The following is a 26414-nucleotide window of genomic DNA, read 5'->3' as shown; positions in this document are numbered from 1 at the left end:
AGCTCTGCACTGAGGGCTGTTACATACCAGGATAATCGTGTGCTGTCAAAAGACGGTGTCAAGGATCTCTTCTCACTGGAGACATCGTGAAACCTTATTTTTGGAAGCAGCTTTTATTGTTTTAAGCTTTCTTTTGAACTCTGGGAATACCTCTAGTTCCAGCAGCTGAAATTAGAACACAGGTGTATTGAATCACCTCATTTTGAGTTACTGAAAATTGCATTTCAAAAATACCTTAGTAGGTTCTGAGATTTCTCCCAAATAGTACCTGCTGTCCCTTCACTAGTGACTTGGCAGTTCTGCACCAGTGGAGCTGTGCCCAGGGCCCGACGGGTCCATCCTTTGGTCACAAAAGCTTGCTTACTGCTTGCAGTCTCGTGTCCACAGTGGTGAAATATATCATCCTGCGACCCAAATGGTGAAGCAACGTAAAGAAACCCTCCCCTGTACCCTGCACTGTTTTGGGGTCACTGAACTGAGCCTTTTGCATGCAATTGTCTTTTAAATCTCCCAGCAACCTGCATGAGATCTGTACAGCTTTGTTTAAAGGGTACAGCTTGGGGAGAGCTTTTTAGTACACTGCTGTTTCCTTTTAAAAAATAGACTGGGCTTCATGGGATGATAAGGATATGAAAGAGTTACTTTGATTTAAAGTTCGAGGCAAGAGACTGGGAGTCTGGAGTTCTGGGTTCTGGTTCTGACTGTGCTTTAAACCAGCTTTGTGACTTCATCTGAATACCAGCTATTTCTTTTTTTTCTTTTTCTTTTTAAATGTATTTTTTTAAGACTTTATATTTATTTATTTTTTTAGAGAGTGAAGGAAGGGAGACAGAGAGAGAGAGAAACATCAATGTGCGGTTGCTAGGGGTCATGGCCTGCAACCCCGGCATGTACCCTGACTGGGAATCTAATCTGCAACACTTTGGTTCGCAGCCTGAGCTCAATCCACTGAGCTACACCAGCCAGGGCTTGAATACCAGCTATTTCTTCATGTTACGTTTTCTCGTCAGTGGAACGGTGTGAATGCCAGGCTTGTCCCTCTGATAGGATATGGCCGTGTTCTGGCTCGTGCTGTTGCAGGGGAGCTTTGTGCCAGGCGCTGTGCTGAGCACCTCACACACACTGTCTCGTTTACTCTTCACGAGGGTCTGCGAGACAGGCCCTTGGTGCTCCGTGTGTTCGAGATGCAAGCACTAAGACGAGCCACGTAACTGCGGGACTTCAATGAGAAGCACCCCAGAACCTGTTCTCTCAACCGCCAGACCGTATTGACGGGACGCAGGCGATGGAAGACAGGAAAGCCCTTCGGAGAGCCCAGCGAGTCTAAATGTGAAGTCTCAGCAAGGCTCGGGATCGGCAGGGTGGGCGCCCGCCTGTGCAGGTGGAAGGGTGCGGGCAGGGCCTCCCTTCCAAAGTCCTCCCGCTCTACCTGCTGTTCCCACGGACAGAGCCAAGTCCACACGTTTGAAACCACACTCGTCTTTCTGCTAAATCTTCTCTTGTGTGTGCTCTTTTTCAACGGCAGCTCCATCCTCGAATCACACAAGCCAAATCCTGGATCTCATTCTCCACGTCCTGGAGATGGTACCAAGAAATAGCTCCTGAACCCGCCCCTCCCCCTGCATTTAGTGCTGTGCCTCCGTGTCCCTTATTCAGAGCACTGTGGTGGTGCAGCGGCCTCACTCCTGGTCTGCCTGCTGCTGACCTTTCCCTCTCCAGCCCACCTCAGCACTGCCCACGGCTAAAATTGCTTTCTGGTCATGTGACTTGCTAGTTTCAACACCTAGATGGCTGGCTCCCCATCCCTAGAGAGTAAAATTTAAATTCCCTGTCATGACATAAGGGCCTGTCCTAGTCAGCACAGGCTGCTGATAAAAAGTAACATCAACTGCTAGCTTAAATACCAGACATCTGTTGTGCGTGGTTCCGGGAGCTGGAAGTCTGGGGTTGGGGTGCCAGCACGGTCGGGCTCTGGTGAGAGCACTCTTCCCTCCAGGGCTCTTTGCTGGGCAGCCTGGCCTCCGTTCCTCCCCTGCCCCTTCCCCTCCGACCTGTGCATTCCCAGGTCAGCCTTCACTCTCTCTCTGCCTTCCCTTCACAACAAGAACACCTCTGTTAAAGCTCATAGCCAATTACAGAGAAACAGTGTGGCACAGTCGCCAAGGGCACAGACCAGAGAGAGACACTGCCTAGGTCAGAAACCCAGGTTTGCCATTTCATTGCTGGTTGACTTGGGCAAGTGACTAATATCTGCCTCAATGTTCTTATCTGCAAAATGGGTATGCCATGAATAGAACCTGCCTCCTCGGAGACACCGGAGAGGGGGGAGGAAGATGCAGGTGGAGTGGGTCATAGATAGGAAGGTGAACATTTACAGAAGAACATGGAACAGTTTAGGAGTGATGCAGAGGGAACATGTTAGTGGACCATTAAATAGTATTAAACTATAAAACAAACTTGCATTAAATAAGGGTTCTGTGACATCTATCTTGTGTAGAAATAGGACAATGTCTGTTGCAGATAAATTTCTTTATGGGAGTAAATATCTTAAAATGTTTTCAGTGAATCCCTCAACAATCAGTGAATCTCCTAGCAAGGAGAGGAGAAGACAAGGTAGACCTGGCCCTGGGCGCTGCAGGGCGGGGAGGGAACCTGAGGAGAGGGTGAGGAACCCTGGAAAGGGTGCTGGAGGCATGGTGGATTGGAACCTGAACCTAAACGACAGGATCTGCTATCAGCTTGAGGTTCTTTGGTGTGTATGAAAAGAATAATATAACTATCTATTATATACTAGTGGGCATCCTCCTGGTAATTTTTTCTATGGTTCTATTTCCGTCCCCAGAGAGATGGCCCAACGAACAAAGGCTCTGCTGGTCTAGCTTCCTGGGGTTTCTAAAATAATTCCACACAAGCCGGTCTTTCTCTAGCCCCATCGTATAATAACCACTTTCTAAAGAAAGACCCTTGTTTGTGTGCTATTGTGTTCCTTGTAGGTGGGGAAGGAAAGGGGAAACCGAGGGGAGCTGTGCTGTGTATTTTGTCTTGACTCAAAGTAGCAGTTTCCTTCTTAACCCTTCTCACTTCAGCGCACCCGCAGAACACATCCAAGGACTCGGAGGGGGGGTGTCAGCCCCTTTCAATTCCAGATGCTTCCAGGGCCGGTTCCCTCGGGGCTCGCCTCTGGGTGTGGAGACTTAGCTGTTAACTCTCTTCTTTCAGGAGACCTGGGGCAGAACTCATGATGAGTCTTGCTGGCTGATGCCCTGGATTGGGGTGAGGGCGACAGCGTGACACCTCTGGGAGAGGGCAGCACACACCCGCCACGAGGGGACTACGGCTCTGGCCAGCTCCTCGGGTCATCACTGTTTGCACTAAAGCAGAGTGTCACCGAGGGGGACCCAAGGCGGAGAAGGGTGAGGGTGTGTATACATCCCCTAGTTCTCTTGCCTTCAAGAGAAGCCCCATTCTGTGCTTTTACAGACTGGTGCCTGCATCCTGGTTCTCTTCAGAGGCTCTGCTTTGTCCTGCTGCCAGGGCTTTCCCTGCGGCACGGGTTCTCAGCTCTGCAGCTGTTTTTCTGTGGCCCCACTTGTGGGCACTGCCTCCCCTTTGCTGGTGTGAATTCTGTGCATGTTGTGTAGCTCTGTCTGTACTCCGCAAGGCCAGGTTGATTGAACTGCTTCAGTCAAGTAGTGTTGATGGAAGTCGATGACTTAGGAGTGTTTTGGGATATGGGAGCCCGCTACCTGTGTGGGTCAGTTGCCCAGCCTCCCCAGACCCTGGAAAATAGGGATCAATGACTCACATGAGGTCAGGTGAGACAGCAGGTAATGCAGGTGTAGTGATTCCCCGATGGTCCTTGAGGGAGCCCCTCTTTTGGGTGATCTGCCTGAAAGGTGACTGCCTCTGACCCAAAGTGAACATTTTTACCTTTAGCTGTTAATGAATTAGGCTTTTCATAGCACTTTGTTTTGGGAGTTCTGTGTCTAGAAACGTTTTAAAACCACTGCTTGGTACATGGTAGAGACATTTGGTATACTTTATTTCTCATCTACCTCTTCCTTCCTGTCTACTGATAAGGAAGGAGGGGGCTCCTTTTTTTCCTCCCTGTGCTGCTTCACGGTAACTAAAGTGAGCCCATCTTGGCACTGGTCAGTTGGCTTAGTTGGTCGGAGCATTGTCCCAGTGCATCAAGGTTGCAGGTTCGACCCCTGGTCAGGGCACATACAAGAGTCAATTGATGAATATATTGATAAGTGGAACAGCAGGTTGATGTTGCATGCTTGCTCGCTCTCTCTGTTTCTCCATCCCCTCTTTCTCTCTCTCAAATCAATAAATTAAAAATAAAAATAAAAAAATAAAGTTGAGCCCATCTCACCTGGAGCCACCGCAACTGCCTTCACAGCACAGTGTGTTATCATTCACACCTCTGCCCTCACCTTAGAGCTGGTATTCACCACTCCTCCACTCCGCCTGGCATCCGCCCAGGGCCCTGTGCTTATTGCTCAATCAGAGGGACTTGGCTGCAGAGCAGAGCTCACTTTTAATTAGTCCTCTTCTTGTTAATTAGCTGTGTGCATTTCCCTGGAACTGTGTGGGTGACCTGGGACCCGGTCCCCCGGGGGCGTGCTTCCCTGAGACTCCACGATGTCAGGGCTGACTTCTGCCTGCCCCCGGGCATGTTGGTTGTTGCTCGGGCATCTCATTCACTGTACTCTGGAGGGAAGAAGTGAGGACTCGGTGTTTCACAGGAGAGAAGTCCGTGGTGATGCCAGCCAGCATCTTAACTGACATAGAGATGTTCTCTTTGTTTCTTCCTTCAAAGAAGAAAATCTCTCAGTCAATTAAAAATTTTATTTGCCAGGTTGCTTTTTAGTTGAGCTGTCTTAAACCTGATGTGTGGGTATGAGCTCCGGGCACCTGCTCAGAAGCATGTGACTGGTGCTGAGGAATTCTGTCTGGGGCCGGAGCGAGGCTTGTGCTGGGCACAGCGGAACCAGTGTCATTTCTGGGAATAGTGTGAGTTTGTGTAGCTGGTAAGGGTTTGGAAATGCAAATCCCAGCTAGCTGGGGAGGCAAAAACTTTTATAGAGAGAAACAGTGCCCCGTCTAAGGGGCCAGGCAGACTCATGAATAGGCAGACTCGTGAGGAGTTCAGAAGCAAGGAAAACTGGACATACTGTGTGCACAATGACACGTCCGCTTTATTCAGGATTATTGAGGGTGGTGAGTAGTATTGCCTAGTGGGTAAGAGCAGGGTTTTAGCCGGCTTGGCTGCTGGGCGTGGTGAGTCTTGGGCAAGTTACTTCACTGCCCTAAGCCTCAGTTTCCTTATCTTTAATGGGGATAATGAGATTTAGCCCATGGGATTGTTTTGAGGATTAAATGAGATAATGTTTGTAAAGTGCTTCCTACCATGACTGGCCTAAAGTAAATGGGCAGGAAGTGGTTGTAATTATGAGCCATGAGAGGGTGTTGGGAGCCTGGTTCCAGGGGGTTCTCACGCTGGGGGGCAGGGCAGTGCCCCCAGCCATGGAGAGCCCTGCAGGACCGGGCCGCCGGGTCTCTCTGAGCACTTTTGGCAGCTGACTCAGCCTTGCGTGTGTGCTTGAGATACCTTCCTTCCAGGAGAGGGCTCTTTATGCTACTTATTCTAAGGCTCTTGTAGTGCCTCCTCTTTTCACTCCACCTCCACGGCCATCTCTTAGGCCGACTGACTGCCCGAGATCCTTTCTGAAACAGTGTTGGAGGAGGCAGGGGGGTGTGGGGGGAATGGAAAATCTATGCCTATTCAGGAAGTCCCTCTCTATCAAGTCTTTCCTCCAGAGGCTCACCCACAATTAAAAATCAAAATAAAAACAAAGGAGAATACCAAAAAGGGTTTGTGCTATTCCCGCCTTTTCGGCACACGAGGCTGTCGTTAATCTCTGTGTCTTCATTTTCTGATTAGCGGGCCTCATTTCCTTTTTGTCACATTTCCTTTTTCCTGCTTCAAAGTAGAGAACAAGGGATCAGAACGAAGCTTTCAGGAGACCAGTGTGGAGTCCAGGTGCTGGAGCGGCACCTCTCAACTAGGGAATTCCTGACTGGGAAGTGATCAGGCTGGTTTTTGGGGGGGTCACTCCATGCTGGTCCCTGGTGATCGGAACTGGGTTATAGGAAGGACCTCACGGAGAAGACCCTCAAGGACCATTTTGAAGGCCAAGTCCAAGTCCTCCGGGTTAGAAAGGGAGGGAAGCATATTCCTGCAGAGGCCTGGCAGCAGGTGTTGGGGACCCTGGCCTGGAGTCGGTGGGGTCTGGAGGCAGCGAAGTCACCCCAAGGAGCAGGGCAGGGAGGCAGGAGCCTGATGCCGGGACTCTGGCATCAGCAGTGGCCGGAGCTCTGACCTGTGGAAACGTGCAGCACAATCAGGAAGTGAGCTCTATGGGAACCTACAGCAGGGCTCCCGGGGTACCCAGGATGGTCCCTCGGGGAGAGAAAACATTTATAACATTTACGCTTCCTTACTATAGTGGTATTGTTTTGTGAATACATAATATAACAACACTGTAACACTGTATATAACTTACAAATGAGTAAATTCCATATATGTACTTGCTCAAAGCTATTTACTGCCTGGGATGTGCTATTTGTGTTTACTATATTTGAAGACAGCTGGTGCTGAGTGCCGGAGTCAGCAGAACTGCTGGGTCTGACCTGGGCTGCCCCCTCCCGTGTGGATCCCTCCTGTGTGAGGGCAGAGCCTCGGGTCCGGGTCCGGGCCAAGTGGCCCAGTGTCCACGCTGGAGGAGGCCAGGGAGGAGTGCTCCGGACTCCTCCCGGCCAGCGCCACACTCTGGATGTTTGGTTGCTGACTCTGAGCGGCAGCTCCGTCCCCTCTCTGGGATGTGGCTTCAGCACCTCTTCATGTGTAGACGGACCCTGATCTGCCAACCTCCTTGCTTCAGCTTTTCGGTTGCTCCCAGGAACACAGTTGAGGCAAAAGCACTTGGCACATGAGTGCATGCTGACTAAAGGCTCAGTGGAAGAAAGAAACCTGACCATAGAGTATACAGATATTTCTATTTGTATATACACTTGAGATTTACATGTTATTAACCAGTGTTACTGCAACCAATTTAGTAAAGTAATAATACAAAGAAAGAAACTGAGTTCTAGAAGGATCTGCAATATTTGAGAACCCCTGCTCTAAAGAGTCCAGGTGGACGTGGCTTAGGGAGATTGTGGGCTCTTCTCACGTTCATTTCAGGCTATTTTAATTTCTTTGCGAGTGCTCAGCCCTCAACAACTCCTTAAGTGTGTACAAGAGGCAGATTGTTGTGGACTCCACAAAGCAGTTGCAGGAGTTGATCGTATGTACTCATTTCCTTTAAGTGAAAGCAGATGGAGGAAAAATGGGGAAGAAAAGTCTGTAAACATAATGTATACTGGGAATTGGGCCGAGAAGTTCAGGATCTTTCAGCTCTCACAGTGGCTTTTTATCATCTTCTGTTAAATTTTGTAGCGCTTTCTTCCCCTCTGCCGCTCAGGTCGGTCCCTGGGTCAGCGTGGGTGGGAGAGAAACACACCGTGATGTGGAAACGAGGAGACAGGGGTCCTGCGGGCCATCCTGGAAGCTGGCTCCCCGCCCCCCCCCCGCACACGGGGGCGAAACCGCAGTACAGGGAATTCTAAATGGAGCCAAGTGTTGGAGTTAAGTTTACAGTATTCACTTTATGTGCATTTTTGAGAGCATTTAAAAACTCCGAATAAGAATCCCTGCCCAATGCCTTTTCCACACACACTTAGGATGGTGTGTGTATTCAGGAGATACGACCTTGATTTATGTTCTGTGAGTACAGCTTACCCTTGACGGAAGGCTAGCTTGTGCCCTTGCCATCAAAGAGCCCATTGTGTGCGCCCAAGTGGGACAGCCTCCGCGGCGGCGCGGGCTTTGGTCTGCCCTTGCTGGCCCAGTAGACACTGCTTGTTTTCTTCCTCATCAGCCTTTTTTGGCTGCGCCAGAACACCAGGTGGAGGTGTCTTGTAGATTTTATTGCCACTCCTTGAATAGTTTTCTTTATCACTCACAAGACCAGTCACGGCAGTGCGCAGTGCTGCCTGGTCTGGCCTCGCCATGAAGCCACCATTCCCTCTGCCTGCTGCTACCCTGGCAGCGTTTCACCAGTGGGGCTTGTCCGGGAGTCCTTTGGGTCTTTGAGCGTCTGTGGACATTAGTAAACACGTCTGGCAGCTCTCTGTCATCATATGCAGTTGTTGTGATCTGGATATTCACCGGGACCTGTAGGGTAAAATGCACACACCCCTGCTAATAGCTACTTCTGTCCTGGCCATAGAAATTCTGGTTCCCACTGTCCCTGTTTTGGGGAAGCGTTAGACTCTGGACCACACTTAGCTCTGTCGTAGTTTTACTGCTGGGAGCTTCTGCTCTAAGATGAAATGATAAACTTTATCTGTAGCCACTTGCTTCTCTTATTTTAATAAGCATTGTTGATGCCTAACATTTATTTTCAGCTTTTGTCACTTTAAAATTTATTTATTTTACCCTGGCTGGGTATCTCTGTTGGTCAGAGCATCATCTTGATATGCAAGGTTGAGGGTTTGATCCCCAGTCAGGGCACATAAAAAAATCAACCAATGAATGCATAAATAAGTGGAACAGCAAATTGATGTTTCTCTCTCTTCTTCTCAAATCAATAACTAAAAATTATGAAAAGTTTATTTGTTTATACCTCTCAACCCTCTGCTTCCTTCAATACACATATATTTAGCAGGTAGGAGCATGACATTTGCATTTTGTATCTATTTTAATGGCATTTGCCTCTTTGGGCTCATGTTATAGTTATTGGAGAAGGCCTTAGTTAATTCCTCAATAAGCTTATAAACTTGCTGATGTTAGAACTTGCGCTTGACTCATCTTCTTGTCTATTGTACCTTCTTACACAGTATATAGAACATAGCAGGTGTTTCATACACGTTCTTTACAAGGATGGATAACAACAGTGTCCTAGGAGGAGACTGTGACTGGGACCCATCCTGGTGACATTGCTATGGTATTTGGAGATGGGGGTTGGTAGGGGGTGTCCAGGATACTCCCTGGGCTGGGCAGGGTGTCAGGGCTGTCAGGCACCTGGAGTCTGAGGAGCCCGCTCCAGGGCTGGGCCCCTTGCCGTGACCCCATGTCTTTGAGACTCCCTGCCTTAAGTGCTCACAAAGTGCCGCAACTCCCTGAAGCAGCCCCTTGCCTAGATTGTAAGATTGGCAGCAATGCTGTTGTGATTGGATGTTCCCTTCAGCCTAATCAATGAATCCATTGTTTTGGACAAGAACCATCCTTAGGGATTTGGCCAGGGATAAAAAGTGGCAAAACCAATTAGTAAGGATGGACATTTAAAAATGCAAGTGGCAAGGAACCAGATCAGTAACAAGGATTTTCTCTAATTAAAAAAAAAAAAAGGAATATGCATCTCTCTTCTCCCAATGTCCTAAAATTGGCCACTGACAGGGGATTCTTCTTGCTCGCCACTCCTCCCCTGTCCCCAACCACCCCCAAAGACCCACCTAGTCTAAAATCTGGGTGCCTTTTCTAAGTTTCAGAAATAGTAGCACATGCTGCTGTGGTCCCCTAAAGCTATATTTTCACTGTCATCTCTGACTTGTAATAGGGCTTGGTAATTACATGGTGCTTTCCATCTGCAAGTCTGTAAACACATTATAAATGTTAACTCTTGAATTCCCGCAACACCTCTGCAGAGAGAGGGAGAGATTGCACAGGGCCTTTGTGGCTTAGCTGTTTGTTTGGTCTGGCTACACCTCATCGAGGTGTTCTTTCCGAGATGTGGCAGAGCTGGTAAAGTGCCATCTGCTCTTAGGAATGATGTTCTGTGCTGCCAAATGAAAACCTTGAACTTTCCATGGAAACGAGGATCTGAAGGATAAGGCTTCTGACTTCATCAGGCAGGTATTCCCAGCCTCTACGGTCTGGGCAGACCGTAGAAGCTGGCCAGTTGTTGCTGTTTTGATTATAGACGAGATTGCAAGAATCATTAGAAAACGCTTGTCTATGAAAGGATGCAGAATTTTGTTTCTGACATACAGTTTCTGCCTCTGACATTTAAAAGGAGAAATTCAGTACTGCTTCTTTGGTAGTCGTTTTTATGTTTTTTTATTATTCCTTTTAATAAGTCATATACTTCTAAAATCTGTTTTCTTCTCCTTTTGCATCTGGAAGAATGGAATATTAAAGAACTTTGAAATTTATACTAGTGAATTCCAAAAGCTGAACTAGACTTTAGAGAGACGTATGGAACAGAACAAAGCAATTATCGTGCAGCGCTAAGTTTTGTTGGCTTCAGTACATTGCTTCAGTTCACCAACATGATTTCAATTTACTATGCAAATGTGACAATTATTCCATTAAAAATCTGTTAGAAGGATGGCGTACTTTGTTTCTGCAGCACAATAAATTGTGTTGAGAATTTCATTTTTGCTTTTTGATTTGTTTATTTTGTTCTTAATGACAACTCATTTAAAGTAAAAATCTTTAAAGTGGCAGAATAATGTGATAATACGTCTTCACTAGTAATTTAATACTTGGATATAATGAGTTTATCTGAGAGATTTCATTAAAAACAGCAAGGTGCCCGAATACCAAAGCTGAGATGTTTTTAATCACAGAATTATAGTAATTATACAAATCCCAAGATTTTCATCAGACAGCAAAGGCTCCCAGGGCTAAACATGCACGTTAAACTTAGCACTAATAACTGTGTATTGTTCTCAATTATGGGAAAGAGAATCCTCAGGCCAAGGGAAGTGCTGGAAAGAATGTTATGTGTTCAATGTTTAAGGACAATTAAGAAATAAACTGCTTTGATAACATAACGATATCCACAGGAGTCACATCACCAGGGGGACCGAAGGGGGACTGTCATGTGTGACCGTGGTATATGGCGGGTGACTACTTAGATGGTCAATGAGCCTTTATTGTTTACGACATTGCCAGCATGGGGAGAATGCTAGAAGGAACATCTCTGTCTTCTCTCAGGGGTCCTGAAGTTCTTAATTCACCGCAGTAAAGGGGTCAGACTGCCAGTAAAAGAGATGATTTTTGGCCCAGATTCTGGTTGGGCAAAGATGAAGCAATAACTTAGTATTATGCAGCTTATTGAAATGTCAAATTTTATAAAAAGGCCAGCACATGGTACCCTCAGAGAGCTTTTTTTTTTAAAAAAGAGAAGTGATAGAAAAAGATGCATCTAGGAAGAGTTTTAAAAAAACCTCTCTACACAAGAACTGTTACTTGATCTATTTTCCACCGATTATTCTGTTTTTTTCTAGCTCAGGCCGGTGTTAAGGAAGGGGGAGCATGGGAGGAGCGGTGTGCTGTGGCGATGTGCATGATGGGTGCGGGGTGGAGGAGGGACGCCTAGGGAAATGGCGAGTCAGGTTGACTCACGCGTTACAGGGGTTCGGAGCCGAGGGGCAGAGCGTGTAGTCAGGGAAAGGCCTGGTGATCCATCCGGGTGTTTCTGATGAGTGGTCAGGACACAGAATTCCTCCTAGAGGCCGGAGCAGAGGCAGGCCTGGGGTTCAAGTCCTGAAGGACAGCGTATCGGGTCCCTGCTCTTCTCCCAACTTTGTCCCTCTCTATGGTGAACTCATCGTCCCCTGTCCATGTGCCGTATTGGAGAAGCAGCTACTACAACTGTCCCCTGCCCCCCTTCTGAATGCTGTCGGCCACGTCTACTGTTTGCATGTTTGAACCTCCAGGGCCTGCCTCCTCGCCGGTTAGCTTGAAGACCGCTTTGAGCTTTGAGGACTGCGATGAATGGGCACCCGCAGGTGAGCCCCAGTGGGCCTCGCCTTCTGCAGCCCCACTTACTGTGCAAACCCTGGGCAGAGAAGCCCCCGCCTGCAGTTTTCAGTGTCATTCAAGTCTTGCTTTTCCCCTCTTAACCATCAAAATAGTATGTGCCATTGTGGGAAATTTGCAAGATACATTGGAGTGTAGAGATACAGAAAATTCACGGTTAATCCTTCCACCCAGAGAGAATTCACATTTTGCCGTCCGTGTTTTCTTCTAATCTTGTTCTGTACCCCTCGTTTTCTGTGTACCTTACTCTGCAAATGCATGCTTGCATTCTGATTTACAGACACTTAACAGTATTTAACCACCTGTCATAAACATTTTCCATAAACCTAAAGGCGGCCTATTGAATATTGATTACCATCGTGAACATAAGGGTGTTGATATGTTGATTAAGTGTTACTGTCATTTGGTCTCTTCCCAGGTCCACTACTGTCCTCTGCCGCAGATTTGGAAGGCTGTCATGGGCATGAATGTGAAAATTTGGAGGTTTCAGCTCGCTTGTTGCTTCTGCCTGGAAGACTATCCTCTAGAAGCAGGAAAAGTGATCCTCGTGCAAGCTGACTCCAAGAGACGAGAAGTGTTTTAGAAGGAAATGGATGAAGGCAGCTCAGGGAGCCCCAAACGCGTGCTCCCTGCGGTCTAGTCGGGGGAAGCCCTTCCGCGGGGCCCAGACGTTCTGGGATGTCACCAGTGCTGGACACATGGCTGATTCCTGAATGACGATGGTTCGCCGGGGGCTGCTTGCGTGGATCTCTCGGGTGGTGGTTCTGCTGGTGCTTCTCTGCTGTGCCATCTCTGTCCTGTACATGTTGGCTTGCACTCCCAAAGGCAACGAGGAGCAGCTAGGGCTGCCCCGGGCCAACAGCCCCACGGGGAAGGAAGGGTACCAGGCTGTCCTGCAGGAGTGGGAGGAGCAGCACCGCAACTACATCAGCAGCCTCAAGAGGCAGATCGCACAGCTGAAGGAGGAGCTACAGGAGAGGAGTGAGCAGCTCAAGAATGCGCAGTACCACGCCAGCGATGCTGCGGGCCTGGGCCCTGAGCGGGGCGCCCCTGAGAAAACCCAGGCTGACCTGCTGGCCTTCCTGCACTCACAGGTGGACAAGGCGGAGGTGCATGCCGGCGTCAAGCTGGCCACCGAGTACGCCGCAGTGCCTTTTGATAGTTTCACCCTGCAGAAAGTGTACCAGTTGGAGACTGGCCTGACCCGCCACCCCGAGGAGAAACCTGTGAGGAAAGACAAGCGGGATGAGTTGGTAGAAGCTATCGAGTCAGCCTTGGAGACCCTGAACAGCCCTGCAGAGAGCAGCCTAAATCAGCATCCTTATACAGCCTCGGATTTCATAGAAGGTTGGCAAGTTTGTGGATTGGGGTAGGAAGTAGAGGAAAAGGCATCTGGGTCCAGCCCCCCAGGCAGGTCACAGCTGTGGGAGGCTGGCAGTTGGCTCTGGGGATGGCTGTTGGGAAGTTCTACGTGAGCGACACTGAAGGTATATAGTGTGGTTTTTATTTCTCAGAAACATCTGTTTCCACTTACTTTCTCATGGAAACCGCAGTCATTGAGTGGACAGATTCATTGTTTCTTGGCAGAGGAAAGTAGAACTTGCTTTCTTTTAAAAAAAATAAAGAAATAAAGTAAAACAAAATGTAAACATAAAACTTTGAAACCCAAGAGGACTGTGATAGGCAGTTTTAATTTATCCCTTTTCACAGGCATTTCTCCCCAGGCACGGCCTGGTCGTGAGGCCCAAGAACAGGAGAAGGGCAGCAAATGTGCTGTATAGTTCTTACGTTTGCCACACGCTGTTCTAGGGACTTGACACATACTAATTCACTTTTTCCTCATAATGACCCCATTAGGGGATAAGGGAATAGAGGTTCCAATTAAGTAAGTAAATTACCTAAGGTTGCTCAGTTAGTAAGTGACAGAGCCAGGATTTGAACTGCGGAGGTCGGATTTCACAGCCCAAGCTGGTAACCGCTAGGTTGTATATTGTGTGGATGGAGCCTAAGGGGCATATGGAAGCTAGTGAGATGAATGACTGAGCTTTTGCTTATAGGCACAGAACAACGTCGTTGTAATTTGTGTTTGATTTTGTCTAACTTCAGAAGAAAGCAGCTTGTCTAGTTTCTTGGCAGACTCGTTTGTATTTTCTCCCTTATCAATTTTCCCATTGTTACTGGTTCAAAATCAGCTAATAATCTGGGAGAGGAAGTGCCTCCAAAGGCATCCAGCTCTTCCCCCGTTTCTTGAGAGATCCAGTCCAACTTCCCCGACGTGTACCATAGCTGTGTCCAAATATCCCCTCACTGCCTAAGCTCTGTGCCCACCATCTCTCCTCAGCCTGCGGGCAACACGGCCTCTCTGCAGTTGTGGCAGAAACCCTTCCACTGCTGTTCATGCCTGTGTGCGCTTCGGACATTTTCCTGTCGTATGATTTTCCCCCACTTTATATGTGAACTATAAATTCATGCAATTTTGTGATAGTATCATTTTTCATAGACGTAGAGCGAGGTCAAGAAATCTCTTACAAGACCAAGCTTTCGGTGTCAGGATTTTTTTTTTAACTCACTTAGATGAGGTATTAAAATGCCTGGCACACTCAGCAGCTGCAAGTATAAATTCATGGCAAGCACTCCGGCTCTGAAATACCATGATGATGCAGCCTCAGACTTTATAGTGTTCCAGAATTTATGGAACATTTCCACATATATTATCTTACTCGCTGACCCCCAGGGAAATCATTAAACATCCTTAAAAATGAATCCTGGTTGCCACTGGCCCTGAATTATGCTACAGAAGCTGTCCGCATACAAAGCAATTTCAAAAGAACTCAATTACAAGTCAGAGTCTACAATTTGGAATGTTTACCCTTGTGATTTTTAACCTGTGTTCGTATTTGAAATCTCCACCTGCTTTTCTTACACATCTTAATGCATAGGACTGCTGTTCTCTATCAGCAGTGACACAGGCCTCTTGTCCCCGAGTGTATGTGCCCTGGGATGCGGCTGACTTCCCGTTGGAGGCACTGTACTCGCGGTGGCGCCGTGTTGGTTTCACGGGCAGCACACAGCCTGCATTTCAAAGCAGATCAGTCCACACGCACTTTCCAAATGTGGTGAGAGTCTCGTCAGCGCTTTTCAGACGATGAGTGAATAGGCACACGCGCTTTAAATATACAGGGGTGGGTAAAAGCAGGTTTACAGCTGTGAGTACACAAAACAGAGTTTATTCTTGTGTTGTTATTTATTCGTTGTTTCCCATTTGAATGAACAACTGTAAACCTACTTTTGCCCATCCCTGTATTTACACATATTTGACTGTCGTGAGAAGCAGTTTCTTTCATTTTCTTGCTCTTGTCACAAAATATTGTGGGGGCAGTCTTTCATAGCCTCGGGAAATGGGGCATTCTGAGAGACGCCACCAGTCAGAGGAAGTTGCAGGGAGGCAGAGATAAATTCAGCGTAAGGAGTAATTCTGAAACAGTGCTGTTTCAGAATGAAGCAGGGCTCCTGTGAGTATGAGGATCAGCTGACAGCTGCTCGGCCGGGGGCTGGAACTCGTGCTTCTAGTCTCACAGAGGCGGTTGGACCGAATTATGTTTGAGGACCTTTCAATCCTGATTTACGACTCTTTGATCTATACCTAGTCAAGGAGAGAGAAGGGGGATGGAAAGGGTCTCATCTGAAATCTGTGTTCTGTGATGAATTAGAGCAAGTGACAGGATCTTATAGGGGTGAAGTACAATATATCTTTGGAGTAACGTATTTGGGTCTCCAAGCATAACCTTAGAGAGGGAGAGTTTGTGTTTGGGAGTTACTGGGCCGAAAGTTGGGGCAATTTAGAAGTCCATGGGAACATTTTATGTTACTAGTGAGATGTTCCACACACTCAAAGCTTTAAACAAAGGCGACAGATTTGCCGAACCCCGAACTAGTACAGTAAACACGGAGATTCTTTGTGCTTACAGCAACGTGATCAAAGCCCTGGAATGCTTCCAGATGATAATAGGCACATGAAACCGAAGGCTTACGGTGAGGCAGGTGGCATGACGATGTGAGTGTGGGAAGCTGTGCGACTTTGACCAACACACTTAAGCTCCTTGAGCCTTGGTCTCACATCTGTCAATAGGGGGCCCGGCCTGGATGTCCCCGAGGCCCTGCCCAGCCCCAGCCTTCTGCACAGTACAAAGCACTGCTTCCACTTCTGGTCTTCGCTTTGCCAGGCAGCCGTCCCTTAGATGCTCTGCCTCCCGCTCTGCCTGTTGACCAAGGACACACCACCTCCCCTTGGGGAACTTCCTCCATAAAAGGAGGAATTCAAACAGATTATTTATAGTTTGGTCTGACTGCGTCCACTTTCTACAATTCTATGAAGCTTATGAAGGGAGAATACCACCTTGATGACTATCTAATTTATGATCTACATTGATTTAATTCTTACGTATCTCTAAAACACAGAGGGTGCAATGTTTTCCTCTTTTCCCTTCCCCCAGATGTTTCGTTGGCACTGATTTTTGTGTTGGATTCTCACACGATTTTTTTTTGTTACAACCATCTGGGAAAAGAAGTCCAAGTAGAAAGAAAACCGTGACCAGACCCTGTGCCTTTGGACGCCTAACTGTTCATCTCTCCAAGGCAACGGGAACCCCTTCCTTGTGCATGTAGTTCAGTTGCTCCTTCAGTGTGGGGTGTACAGGCTCTGAGCAGCACAACCTGGGGCTTTGACTTTGTATCTTTAAATAGAGCTCTCAGACATAGATTTGATGTCATTCCATAGAACAGTTTGGCTTTTGAATTATTCCACTTTTACAACCCAAACATCTGATCATGTGAATGCCATGCGAGGCATTTGTGACTACTGACCCCATGGGGCCACCCTCTGTCACCAGCCCATGCAGCCCACCCTCCTGCAACTTTTGCAGGGTTAGTGGTGGCAAGAGAGGGTCAGACACTGGAAGACTTGATTCGGGGCAATGTGGAGTCAAGCTGTGATCCACTAGAAAGTGAAGGTTTCGAGGGCACCCTACGATATGTTTTAAAACGAGGGTGTAGAACTATACAACCTTAGCAGCTGCCTGCACAGCAATCCCAACATTCTGTGCTCTACAGCCGAGCCTTCATGCTTTCTGTGGAGCTAAGGCAAGGCGTGGAGATCCTGAGCTTTCAACTTCCATTGTCTGTTTCATCATAACCTCTAAGGGACACCTTATGACCACTTTGCTAAAGCGTTTTTAGACAAGTCAAATCCAGGTCCTGGGGGCTTGGAGAGCAAGGTACTTGGGACCATGAGTATGTGTGATGTGCTTCTTTGTCAACAGCTCTGTGACTTGTAGTAGAGATGTCGAGGCAGGCATTCAGATGCATTTCTGGGAACCTGGGGAGGGGTGCAGTGCGGAAATACACCAGAGCAGGGATTCCAAACAGTGGGTGGGCCTAGCCTGTGTTTGCAAGAGAGTGTGGTGCAGGGAGACCAGCTGGCAGGCAAGACAGCAAGGACTTCAGGTCTTGAGTTGCCTCAGTTCTCAGCTGGCATCTCCAGGGAAGTGAGGGCAGCAGAGCTCAGGACAGCCCTCCTGAGCCCCCTCACGTCGTCACCGTGCCCTGGACCCACCGCACTGGTCTGTTAAGGTCTGAGCTGACCCGAGTTCCCCTGTCCCCTCTATTCCATTTGCTCCCACAAATCTCCTCATTTGTTTCTAATTGCTTGAAGTTCCTATAAGGAGGGAGAAATGCTCGTTATTCTAAAATCAGAGATTCAGAAGCTTAAATGCATAGAATTCTATGCAACAGAAAGCAAGAAGGAGCTCCTATCCTTTGCGACAGCATGGATAGAACTGGAAAGCATTATGCTAAGCAAAATAAGCCAGGCGGTGAAAGACAAATACCATATGATCTCACCTTTAACAGGAACCTAAACAACAAACAAACAAACAAGCAAAATATAGCCAAAGACCCTGAAATAGAGAGCAGGCTGACAGTGACCACAGGAGAAAGGGGAGGGAATATCAGGGGAAAAGGGGAAGGGTTTACAGGAACAAGTATAAAGGATACATGGACAAAAACTAGGGCGGGTGGAAATGGGAGGGAGGTGGGGAGGGCTGGGGGGGTGGACTGGGATGGGAGTAAAAGAGAGAAAACTGTAATTGAACAATAATTTTAAAAAAAGCTTAAATGCAAATAAATGGCTTGAAGCTATAGTTTGGAGAGTGAATTCTCCCCTTGGTGAGAGTGAGAAAGAGTGTCCCAGCCTGGGTTTTTGCCACTGGGAGGAGCCCCGCCCTCCAGCCCTGGGCAGAAGAGCCCGGCACTAGAGTAAATGCTTTGCTGTCACAGAATATTTTGAAATTCTCAGTATGCTGTGAACAAGGGACCCTACATTTTCCTTTTTCCCTGAGCCCTGCCATCTAGACCTTACGTCCCAGGTCAGGAGAACAGGAAGGAAAGGTAAAGAGAGAGGAGGGCAGGGTTAGAAGGTTAACTGTGAAGTCCGCCATGTACGGAGCAACAGCTGTGTTGGCCCTCAGTGGCTGGGGCACGCGGAGCTGTGTGTAACGGCCACCCTGCGTGTACAGGGCATTTTGTTGCAAGACTGCAGGAGCTGGCAAGTTGGACTTTGTTTTGTGATGATTATGTTAGTATTTCTACCATACTCACTCAAAGCAATTTTGTTATCAGGGCATTTTCAAAAATATTTGAGGTACCATTTTCTTCAAGCCTTTGTTTTGTATTAAGAAGGGGCTGCAGGAGAGTGCCTGTGATGCTCTGGGTGTGCAAGATGGAGGGACTTGGCTTCAGCCCGAGTGGTGAGAGCAAAGGCTCGGTGGAGAGAGGGCCAGACCTAGGGCCTCACGCAGATCTGAAGGACACGTGCTCTGTGGGAGTGGGAGGGGTAGGGGAAGGCGGGGAGGCAGGTCACCACCCTCACGTGAGTGTGCAGCCCCACTGATAGGCAGGGGCTGCTGCTCAGACTTCAGTCTGTTCAGCCAGGTCAAGTAGGAGCTGGTGTTTACAGAGAGGGTCTGCAGTTTTTAACCAGACCTCCAATCGGTCCTCTGTGGGGAGCATGGGTGAGGTCCTGCACCAAGGCTTAGTCAGCGTGAGTGGGTGGGTACCTGCCATGTGTGCAGACCGTCCCCAGCTGTTTGCGGGGTTGGGGGGGTGGACTGGAGAGGAGAATAAAGCCAGGCCTCAGACCTGAAGGCCACGATTAAACTCATGCGGGGACTAAACTCTGAATGACTGAAGAGTTCAGTTGGGGGAGCTGACCCTTAGTGCCGTGGGCTTCAGAACTAGTGGCTGGATGCAAGCAGATGCTCAAGCAAGATGTTGAGGGAGGTGGGACCTGAGCCGGTCTTGAAGGGTGAGAAGGGGTTACTGCAGAGGGAGCAAGGTGGGAGACAGGTTGGCGGCAGAGGGCGGGGCACCAGAAAGCCAACTGACTCAGGACTGGGGTTGTGGGGTGGAGACCAGCTTAGCCAGCAAGCAGGACCTGAGTCACTTGGGCTGTAGCTCAAAAAGCACTGCAGTGCTGGCCACAGGAGCTCAGCTCACAGGGATTGTCTGCGTTGGGGGTTAGAAGGCTCTTCCTTCTCAGAAGGTGGGGAGCTCAGCCCCAAGTCCCACATCACCCACCACCTCCCCTCGAGTGCTGTGTGTGGTTCACTGGTGCTCAAACAGTGGTGGCATCGTGGAGGTCCCAGGGGTCAGAGATGGGGCTGCCCTCATTTTTCTCGCTGACCTCATGTCTGCCCCAGGTACTGTTTCTGACCTTTTGCAAACACTAATTGTACCCCCTCTTCCACTAGGGAGGTAGACATTCTCATTATCTTCACTTTGTCAATGTCAAATCCAAAACCCAAAGAGGTCGAGTAACATCCTCAAAGTCACTCTGCTGGAGAGTGACAGGGCCAGGATTCTAGAACTTCAGATATTAGCTCCTCACCGCGTGGCCTGTCGCCTCCTGGGGTCTTGGACACAATGCACATGCATCTCTGGTCCTGCAGTGATGTGAAAAAATATTTTAAAAACACATGCAAGGCTTGCAAACCCCCTGGGGAGAGGTCCTACCCTGGCGAGCTGTATAAGTTTTCTCGGGAAGAAGTTTTCATAGGAAGAGAAGGAGACCATGAACTCCTGGGGGAGACAAGCGGAGACACAGGAAGAAGCTGCAGGAGGCAAACGGCTCGCTTCACCGAGGGAAGGGCATGCAGCACCCGAGGCCTTTAGCACAAAAAGCTTTATTTAAACAGCCCAGGCATGTGTTTCTTCTCAGAATTTTGGAAAGGAGCTGGGACTTGAAAGAGTCAGGAGAGCACGTTGAATTCAGGGCCAGTTGAGATCCCTTAAGGGTTGTTTGGTGTGTTGTCTGTTCCTTAAGGGAAGCAATAAGGCTTACATTTCTGTTCTCTTCTCCAAAATACACAACTTTCCTAGATTTGGATTTTACATAAATTTATGGTGTAGGCACTGCTGGAGGACTCCAAGATCTGACCCCAACTTCCCTTTCATTTCCTGCTGCCCCTTCCTGCCCTCCCCTCCTTCCACCGAATGCTTCCTGTTTTCTGTGTGTGCTGCCCTTCCACGCCCTGTGCCCTGCCCTGTGCCCTGCCCTGTGCACACTCCTCTGCTGGAGAAGCCGGGCTCCCAGCCTCGGGCCCAGTGTCGGACGTCCTGTCAGACCTCCCTCCCAGAAAGCTATTCTGATTCCCCCTGCAGGAAATCCTCTCTCATTGTCCCCGAGGTGGCATACTGTGCTCAAGGGCCCTTCCCATTCCCCGTCTAGGTTTGTAGTGCTCCATTCCCACTCAGCACTCAGTTTCCACTCCATTTCCACTCAGTTGTCTTTACTGACAACTTCCAGCAGCAGTAATTGGTACATGATAGGTTTTTTATTCATTAATTGCACAGCCTTCATGCCATCTTTCCTTTTTGGGAACCAGCTAAATGAGCCTTGGGGAAGTCTCACTCCACCAAGGTCCTCCTGCCCGTACCTGGAGGTCCCTGGCCTCACCCCCCTGCCCCCATCTTATTGCCCCCTATATACGGTGCACTCCTAGAGGGCCGGTCCATGTCTAATTCAGCTTTCAACTCCCGTACTCCCTGTACACACTGCACAATCAGCATGTGTAAAAGTGGCTTGAGACCTTTGGAAGAAAAGTTTATATAAAACCTAAGGTATACATAACACTCACCTTACAAATCTGCTCTGCTCTCAAAGTTCCACTGTAAATTCGTGTTTGGGTTGGAGGATATTTTCCCAAGAAGTAATCTAGTCAGTTGTGCTTCATTCTTAGAACAGACCGCAAAGCCGATTTGCTGTAAACTCAAGAACACAAATGCCAGGGGATAAGCAGGTGGGGAGCATCGCTTCTTTAGGAAGTTATTTTTATTTTCTCCCCTAGGTTTTACTGGTACACTCTCTATGCAGTACCTAGCACTAAAACCACTCTTAAAACCTTTTCATTTTGAAATATTTTAGGATTATAGAAGAGTTGCAAAAATAGCACATAGAGCTCCTGTAGAGTTCACCAGCTTCCCCCAGTGTCAGCGTTTTACATAAGGGTGCGATTATCCAAACTGGGACGACAGCACTGGTGCAGTACTGTGACCTAAGTGAGGCCTCAGTTTGGTTTTGTGTGGCTCTCGTGTGTCTCCCACTGGCTGTTGTCTGCACTGCTCAGATCTGTAGTTTGATGTCTGTCATTTGTTTTGGGAAATTCTGAGCCAGTGTTTCTTCGGACACATCTGTTCCCTGTTCTTTCTGTCTTGGCTGGAATTCCAATCACGCATGTGTTCCTCTGCTCCACATGGTCTCACAGCTCTTGGATGTTCTGTTTTTTTGTGTGTTTCCACCTTTTTTTCTTGTTGTGTTTCAGTTTGGATAACTTTTAGTGACCCACCTCAGGTTCACTGATGCTTTCCTCGCAGAGAGAAGGCTACTGATAAGTCCCTCCAAGGCATTCTTTATCTCTTTTACTGTCTTTTTAATTTCTAGCACTTCCATTGGATTCTTACAAGTTCCATCTCTGCTGGAGTTCCCCATCTGATCGCACATGTTTTCCATTTTTCCCATTAGATCTTTTAACATATTAATCATAATTATTTTAAGTTTCCTACCATATAATTCTAACATCTTTGGCATACCTGGACCTCATTGCTTTGTCGTTCTAATTCTTGCTTTCTTTTTTCTTGCCTTTTCTTATGCCTCATAATTTTTGTTGAAAACCAGACATTATGTGCAACTAGTAGAAACTGAGATGAATCACGTTTATGCCTGGAAATGGTACTCTTTTCTTTCTCCTGGGTTTTTAGTGTGTTGTGTGGATCTGGGGGTGAGTTAATCTAGTCAGGACTTGGGCTGGGTGTGAGTTTTGCTGTGGTTAGGGTTCCCCTCAGCGCACCCCAGGCTTTAAATCCCGTTGGTGATCCTTTGAGTCTGCAGAAGGAAAGTGCTTTTGCCTGAGGCCGGGTGCCCGCCCTGCACCCTAGGGTTTCCCTTGGCACCGAACCTTCAAGGACTTATGGTGCTTCTCTCCTGTCCCTGTGTAGCCACTCTGCTGTGACTTGTTACTCGGGCTTGTGGGTTTAGCTGTGCAGTGCAGTGGGGGATGGGGCCATCCCTGAGGTTCTGATTAAATCTCAGTCCTGAACAGGCACCTCATCACTGGGTCACGAGGTGTTCCGCTGCCCCGCTGCCAGAAATAAGGCCTTTTTGACTCCTCCTTTCCCCCAACTGTGAGTTTTTACCAGTTCCCTGAGGGTGACAGCGTTTGTTGCCTTCTCTCCACTCATGAAGTTTTTGTTTCCTAGGGGGAGGCAGTAGAGAAGGGTTTGGGAGAAGTTTCTTGCTCCCCCCACGTGGCTACTGCTCCCCGCACCTGGGCCTGCACGGCATGGGCACTTTCTAATTTCTCCGCAAATACCCGGTGAGGCTCCCCGAGACAGAGCCTGCGGAGGGACCCAGACTTCTCTACCTTCTGGAACCCCGGGGCCTCCCTGGCCTGCCAGCCTGCACTTGACCTCATCATTTTGTTCATTTCTTCTTACCAGTGTCCAGTCGCCTCTGCTCTCCCTGCAGGCCCCTGTCTGTTCTCAGATTTTGGGCCAGCTGTTGGTTCTGTGACCTCAGCTCTCCATCAAGTTCAAACAAGGCTTGCACTTGAAAATGGTCTGGCTCTTTTTTTGTTGTAAGTGATGATTCCTCAAGCTCATTACATCCTGGAGTGGAAGCAGAAGTGTGAAACCACTTTTTAAAGTAGTAATTTAAAACCTATTGATTCCTTTGTCTTTTTCCATTTCCATACAAATCAATAATCTCTTCTTACAGTCGGGTTTCAGGCACCACACGCAGTCCAGCAGTTTGACAGAACTGACTTGCACTGATTTTACCCGCCAACGGGAATGTTGTGGTCACACCCCGAATCCGGAAGTCTGTCATTAGATTTACTTTAATGAAAACCTCAAATCCCATGACCTCTTTCTTGTGGCCATGAATCAAAGAAATGACACTGTTGCCTCAAACCCTACCTTGTAACCTTGTATTATCATTTGTTTGAGTTTTTAATGTGGAGGTGATGGGCACTTGGAGGTCATCTGTCAGATGCCATGTCATCATAAAAGTAAACTTATTCGAATTGTGACCAGACACCCTTTACAAGCACATGTCCCCAAACACCCCAAACACCCCAAACTGGGGGCTGAGCTCTCTCCTTCTTTGCCACCAGGATTTGGGGTTATTGTTTTCCACCCCTTGCTTCTTTTCACCTTGGTCTGTACCCAGAATCCCTGGTGTCTTCACGCCAGTCTTGACACAAGTCCCACAGTAGCTGGGCTGGGGGGTGGGGGGAAATGGTATTAGAGGGAAGGGATAAGGTAATATCTCGTCCCCGCCTCAAATATCCACTGGTTCTTGCATGCCCCTCCCCCTGCAGGTCTGGGGACACATTGGTGGCAAACGGTCAACACCCGCTGCCCACCTCTTCATCTGCACCCTGCACAAACCCTCGGTTAGGAAATAAAGCTAAGACTTTACCGCCCTGGGGGACTGTGCTCTCCCTTCTGATCCTCTTCTTCCTGTGGGTCCCTGTCCCAGACAGTCACCTCTGCTTCCCTACCTGCCCCCCCCCCACCACTGCCACCTCCCCATCCCTGTGCCCATCCTCATGGTCTGGAGCCCATCGTGCCCTGCGACCCATTGGGGCCATCGCCAGTGACTTAGACTTCCCTAGTGCCCAGCCTGCCACCTGTCTGGTGGGGGAGGGGCAATCCCTTTTCCCATTCAAAATGTTGTTCTAACTTTTGAAGTCCTAACTGAATGGATTTCCTGGCTAGGGGCTTGGGCCGATTTATATGGCACTATAAATGCTGCACCACGGGCACACAGTGGGTTACAGAGGTTTCTGTGGGCTGGTCTGAGGACTCCGCCACACAGATAGATTGTATTGCTTCTGTGACTTCTGAGTGACTTCGAGGTAAACATTTGAACACAACCCATTCTTAAGTAAAGGACTATTTCCCCACCCCACCCCCACCCCCATTTCCTCTGCACTGTAAATGTCTCTGGGAGCAGCCAGCACTTCTCTGCACAAAAAATCAGAAACTGTCTGACTTACGGGGAAGGGGAGCCGACGGATGGCAGTGCTGAGACGTCCTGACTGCAAGCAACCCACAGGGGCTGCGAGGAGCTTTCCCCTCTGTCTGTCTGTTTCCATGAGGTTGCCGATCAGAAATCTGCACCCACAGAGTGAGGCGGGCTTGTTCTTCAGAGAGATGGGCCTGCTGCGCCTGTTGGCGGATGGCTTCATTCTCGTCATAGGACCTCCAGGAGCTGAGGTGGAAGAGGGATAAACACCACAGAGTGACTCCGTCCTGGAAACGCTTACCTGAATTCTACCTGGCTCTCCTGCTGCCTCCGGCCTGCGGTTTTTACTCTGACCATAGACGAAGCGAAGGAATAGACCTTTCCAGCCTTGGAGAGTGCTCTTTGGCATGTTAAATACAATTCTGAGAGGTGACTTCATGTGGACGTTTTTTGTAGGGGGAATACTGATGGTAGAGAGCAGAGCCGAGAGGAAATTAAGTTGCAGGAGGAGGTAATTAGGTTAAGCACTACTTGAAACTTCAGAGCGTGTTAATGCAGGAATAGATGGGTAATGGGAGTGAGTGAGACTTATGCTTCGAGAGTTTTAAAGGCTTGGATGTTAAGTGGTCTGTTCATGCATTGGCCATGCTCTGTGTAACAGGCATTGTCAGAGCTGGGGAGGGGCGAGGCTGCATTCAGGGTCCCTGCCCCCTCACGAGCCCCGCAGCCCAGTGGGAGGGACACCCATGTACACACGGGAGGAGAGCAGAGTCATACCTCAAATAAGTGGTGTGCGGGAGAGAGAATTAGGCACAGGGTGGCACGGTCAGAAATTGTCAAGGGTTTTGCATGCTATCCAAGGGTTTGTACACTAGTCTGCCCTACAGGACAAAAGGTTAAAATGTTAAACACACAGTTACTCCATGACCCAACAATTCTACTCGAGAAATGAGGACATATATTTACACCAAAACTGGTATATGAATGTTTGTAGTAGGATTGTTCACAATAGCCAAAATAGTGGAACATTCTGAATATTCATCAGTATGTAGATTAATACACAACATGTGATGTATCCATATGACAGAAAATTATTTGTCATAGAAATGATACACATTACCACACAGATGTTTCCTGAAAACATGCTGAGTGAAAGACTTTGGATACAAAAGATGACGTATTTTGTGATTCCATTTCTGTGAGGTGTCCAGAACAGGCCAAGCTGTAGAGACGGAAGGTGGAGTGCGGTGGCCTGGCGGGTGGGGGGTGGGGGAGGTGGTGCCGAGCGACTGCTGATTGGTCCAGGGTTTCTTTTCTGGGGAGACGAGTGCTCTCAAATTAGATTGTGGTTGCACAGCTATGTGAATATAGTAAAAAAAAAGTGACTTGTATGCTTTAAATAGTAAAGTGTTTGCTTTGTGAATTATATCTCAGTAAAGCCACTTATAAATAAATACAAATAAACAGGACATGATCTTGGTTCTCAAAAAAAGGGTGGGGGGGGGTGAATGCTCGGAGACTAATGAAAGACTTGAAAAACAGTCCGGTGGTGAAAGCCCCTGAACTGAGGCCGTGGCAGCGGGCAGGACAGGAGGGAGGCTGACCTTGTTTGGGAGGTGGGCATTCTTCACAGCTAGCCGTGGACTCCCAGGGTTTTCCACAGGCGTTTCTCAGGAGAGTTCAATGAATACGCTACTATGAACACATTTATATCGTGGCTTTTTCACAAAAGAATATAAGGCTGCTGTGATACTTATTGATGTCAAATCTCTTTCCTGCTTGTGTAAGTGCTACATCCCATCCTCCTTACAGAAGGGGGCCGGGGGCTGGTACAGAGGCTGCAAGAAGGAAGAGCTAGATTTGCTTTTACTCTAAGATTATTAATTCAACAGACAGAAATATGAAAAATCTCTCTTTTCACGTTTCTGACCATGGTGTCCACTGACTGCCTGAAGA

At 48.3% G+C, this 26414-nt stretch overlaps 1 protein-coding gene across 6 annotated transcripts in view; it reads left to right on the top strand.

The window, feature by feature from the left end:
- CSGALNACT1 (chondroitin sulfate N-acetylgalactosaminyltransferase 1) overlaps positions 1 to 26414 on the top strand; it is a 314893-nt gene that overhangs the window by 220789 nt on the left and 67690 nt on the right. For 5 of the 6 annotated variants that reach the window (XM_045821598.1, XM_045821600.1, XM_045821596.1 and 2 more), the window contains one exon: positions 12297 to 13225. In XM_045821598.1, the coding sequence (XP_045677554.1) occupies positions 12592 to 13225 (634 nt within the window). In that variant the 5' untranslated portion in view covers positions 12297 to 12591. Of the gene's footprint in view, positions 1 to 11775; positions 11848 to 12296; positions 13226 to 26414 lie in introns of all 6 variants that reach the window. The other variant, XM_045821601.1, reaches the window with a different exon arrangement.

Source organism: Phyllostomus hastatus, unplaced genomic scaffold (genome assembly GCF_019186645.2).
Source record: "Phyllostomus hastatus isolate PE091 unplaced genomic scaffold, TTU_PhHast_1.1 phas_scaffold_46, whole genome shotgun sequence".
NCBI lineage: Eukaryota > Metazoa > Chordata > Mammalia > Chiroptera > Phyllostomidae > Phyllostomus > Phyllostomus hastatus.
This window is presented reverse-complemented; position numbering and strand designations above follow the sequence as displayed.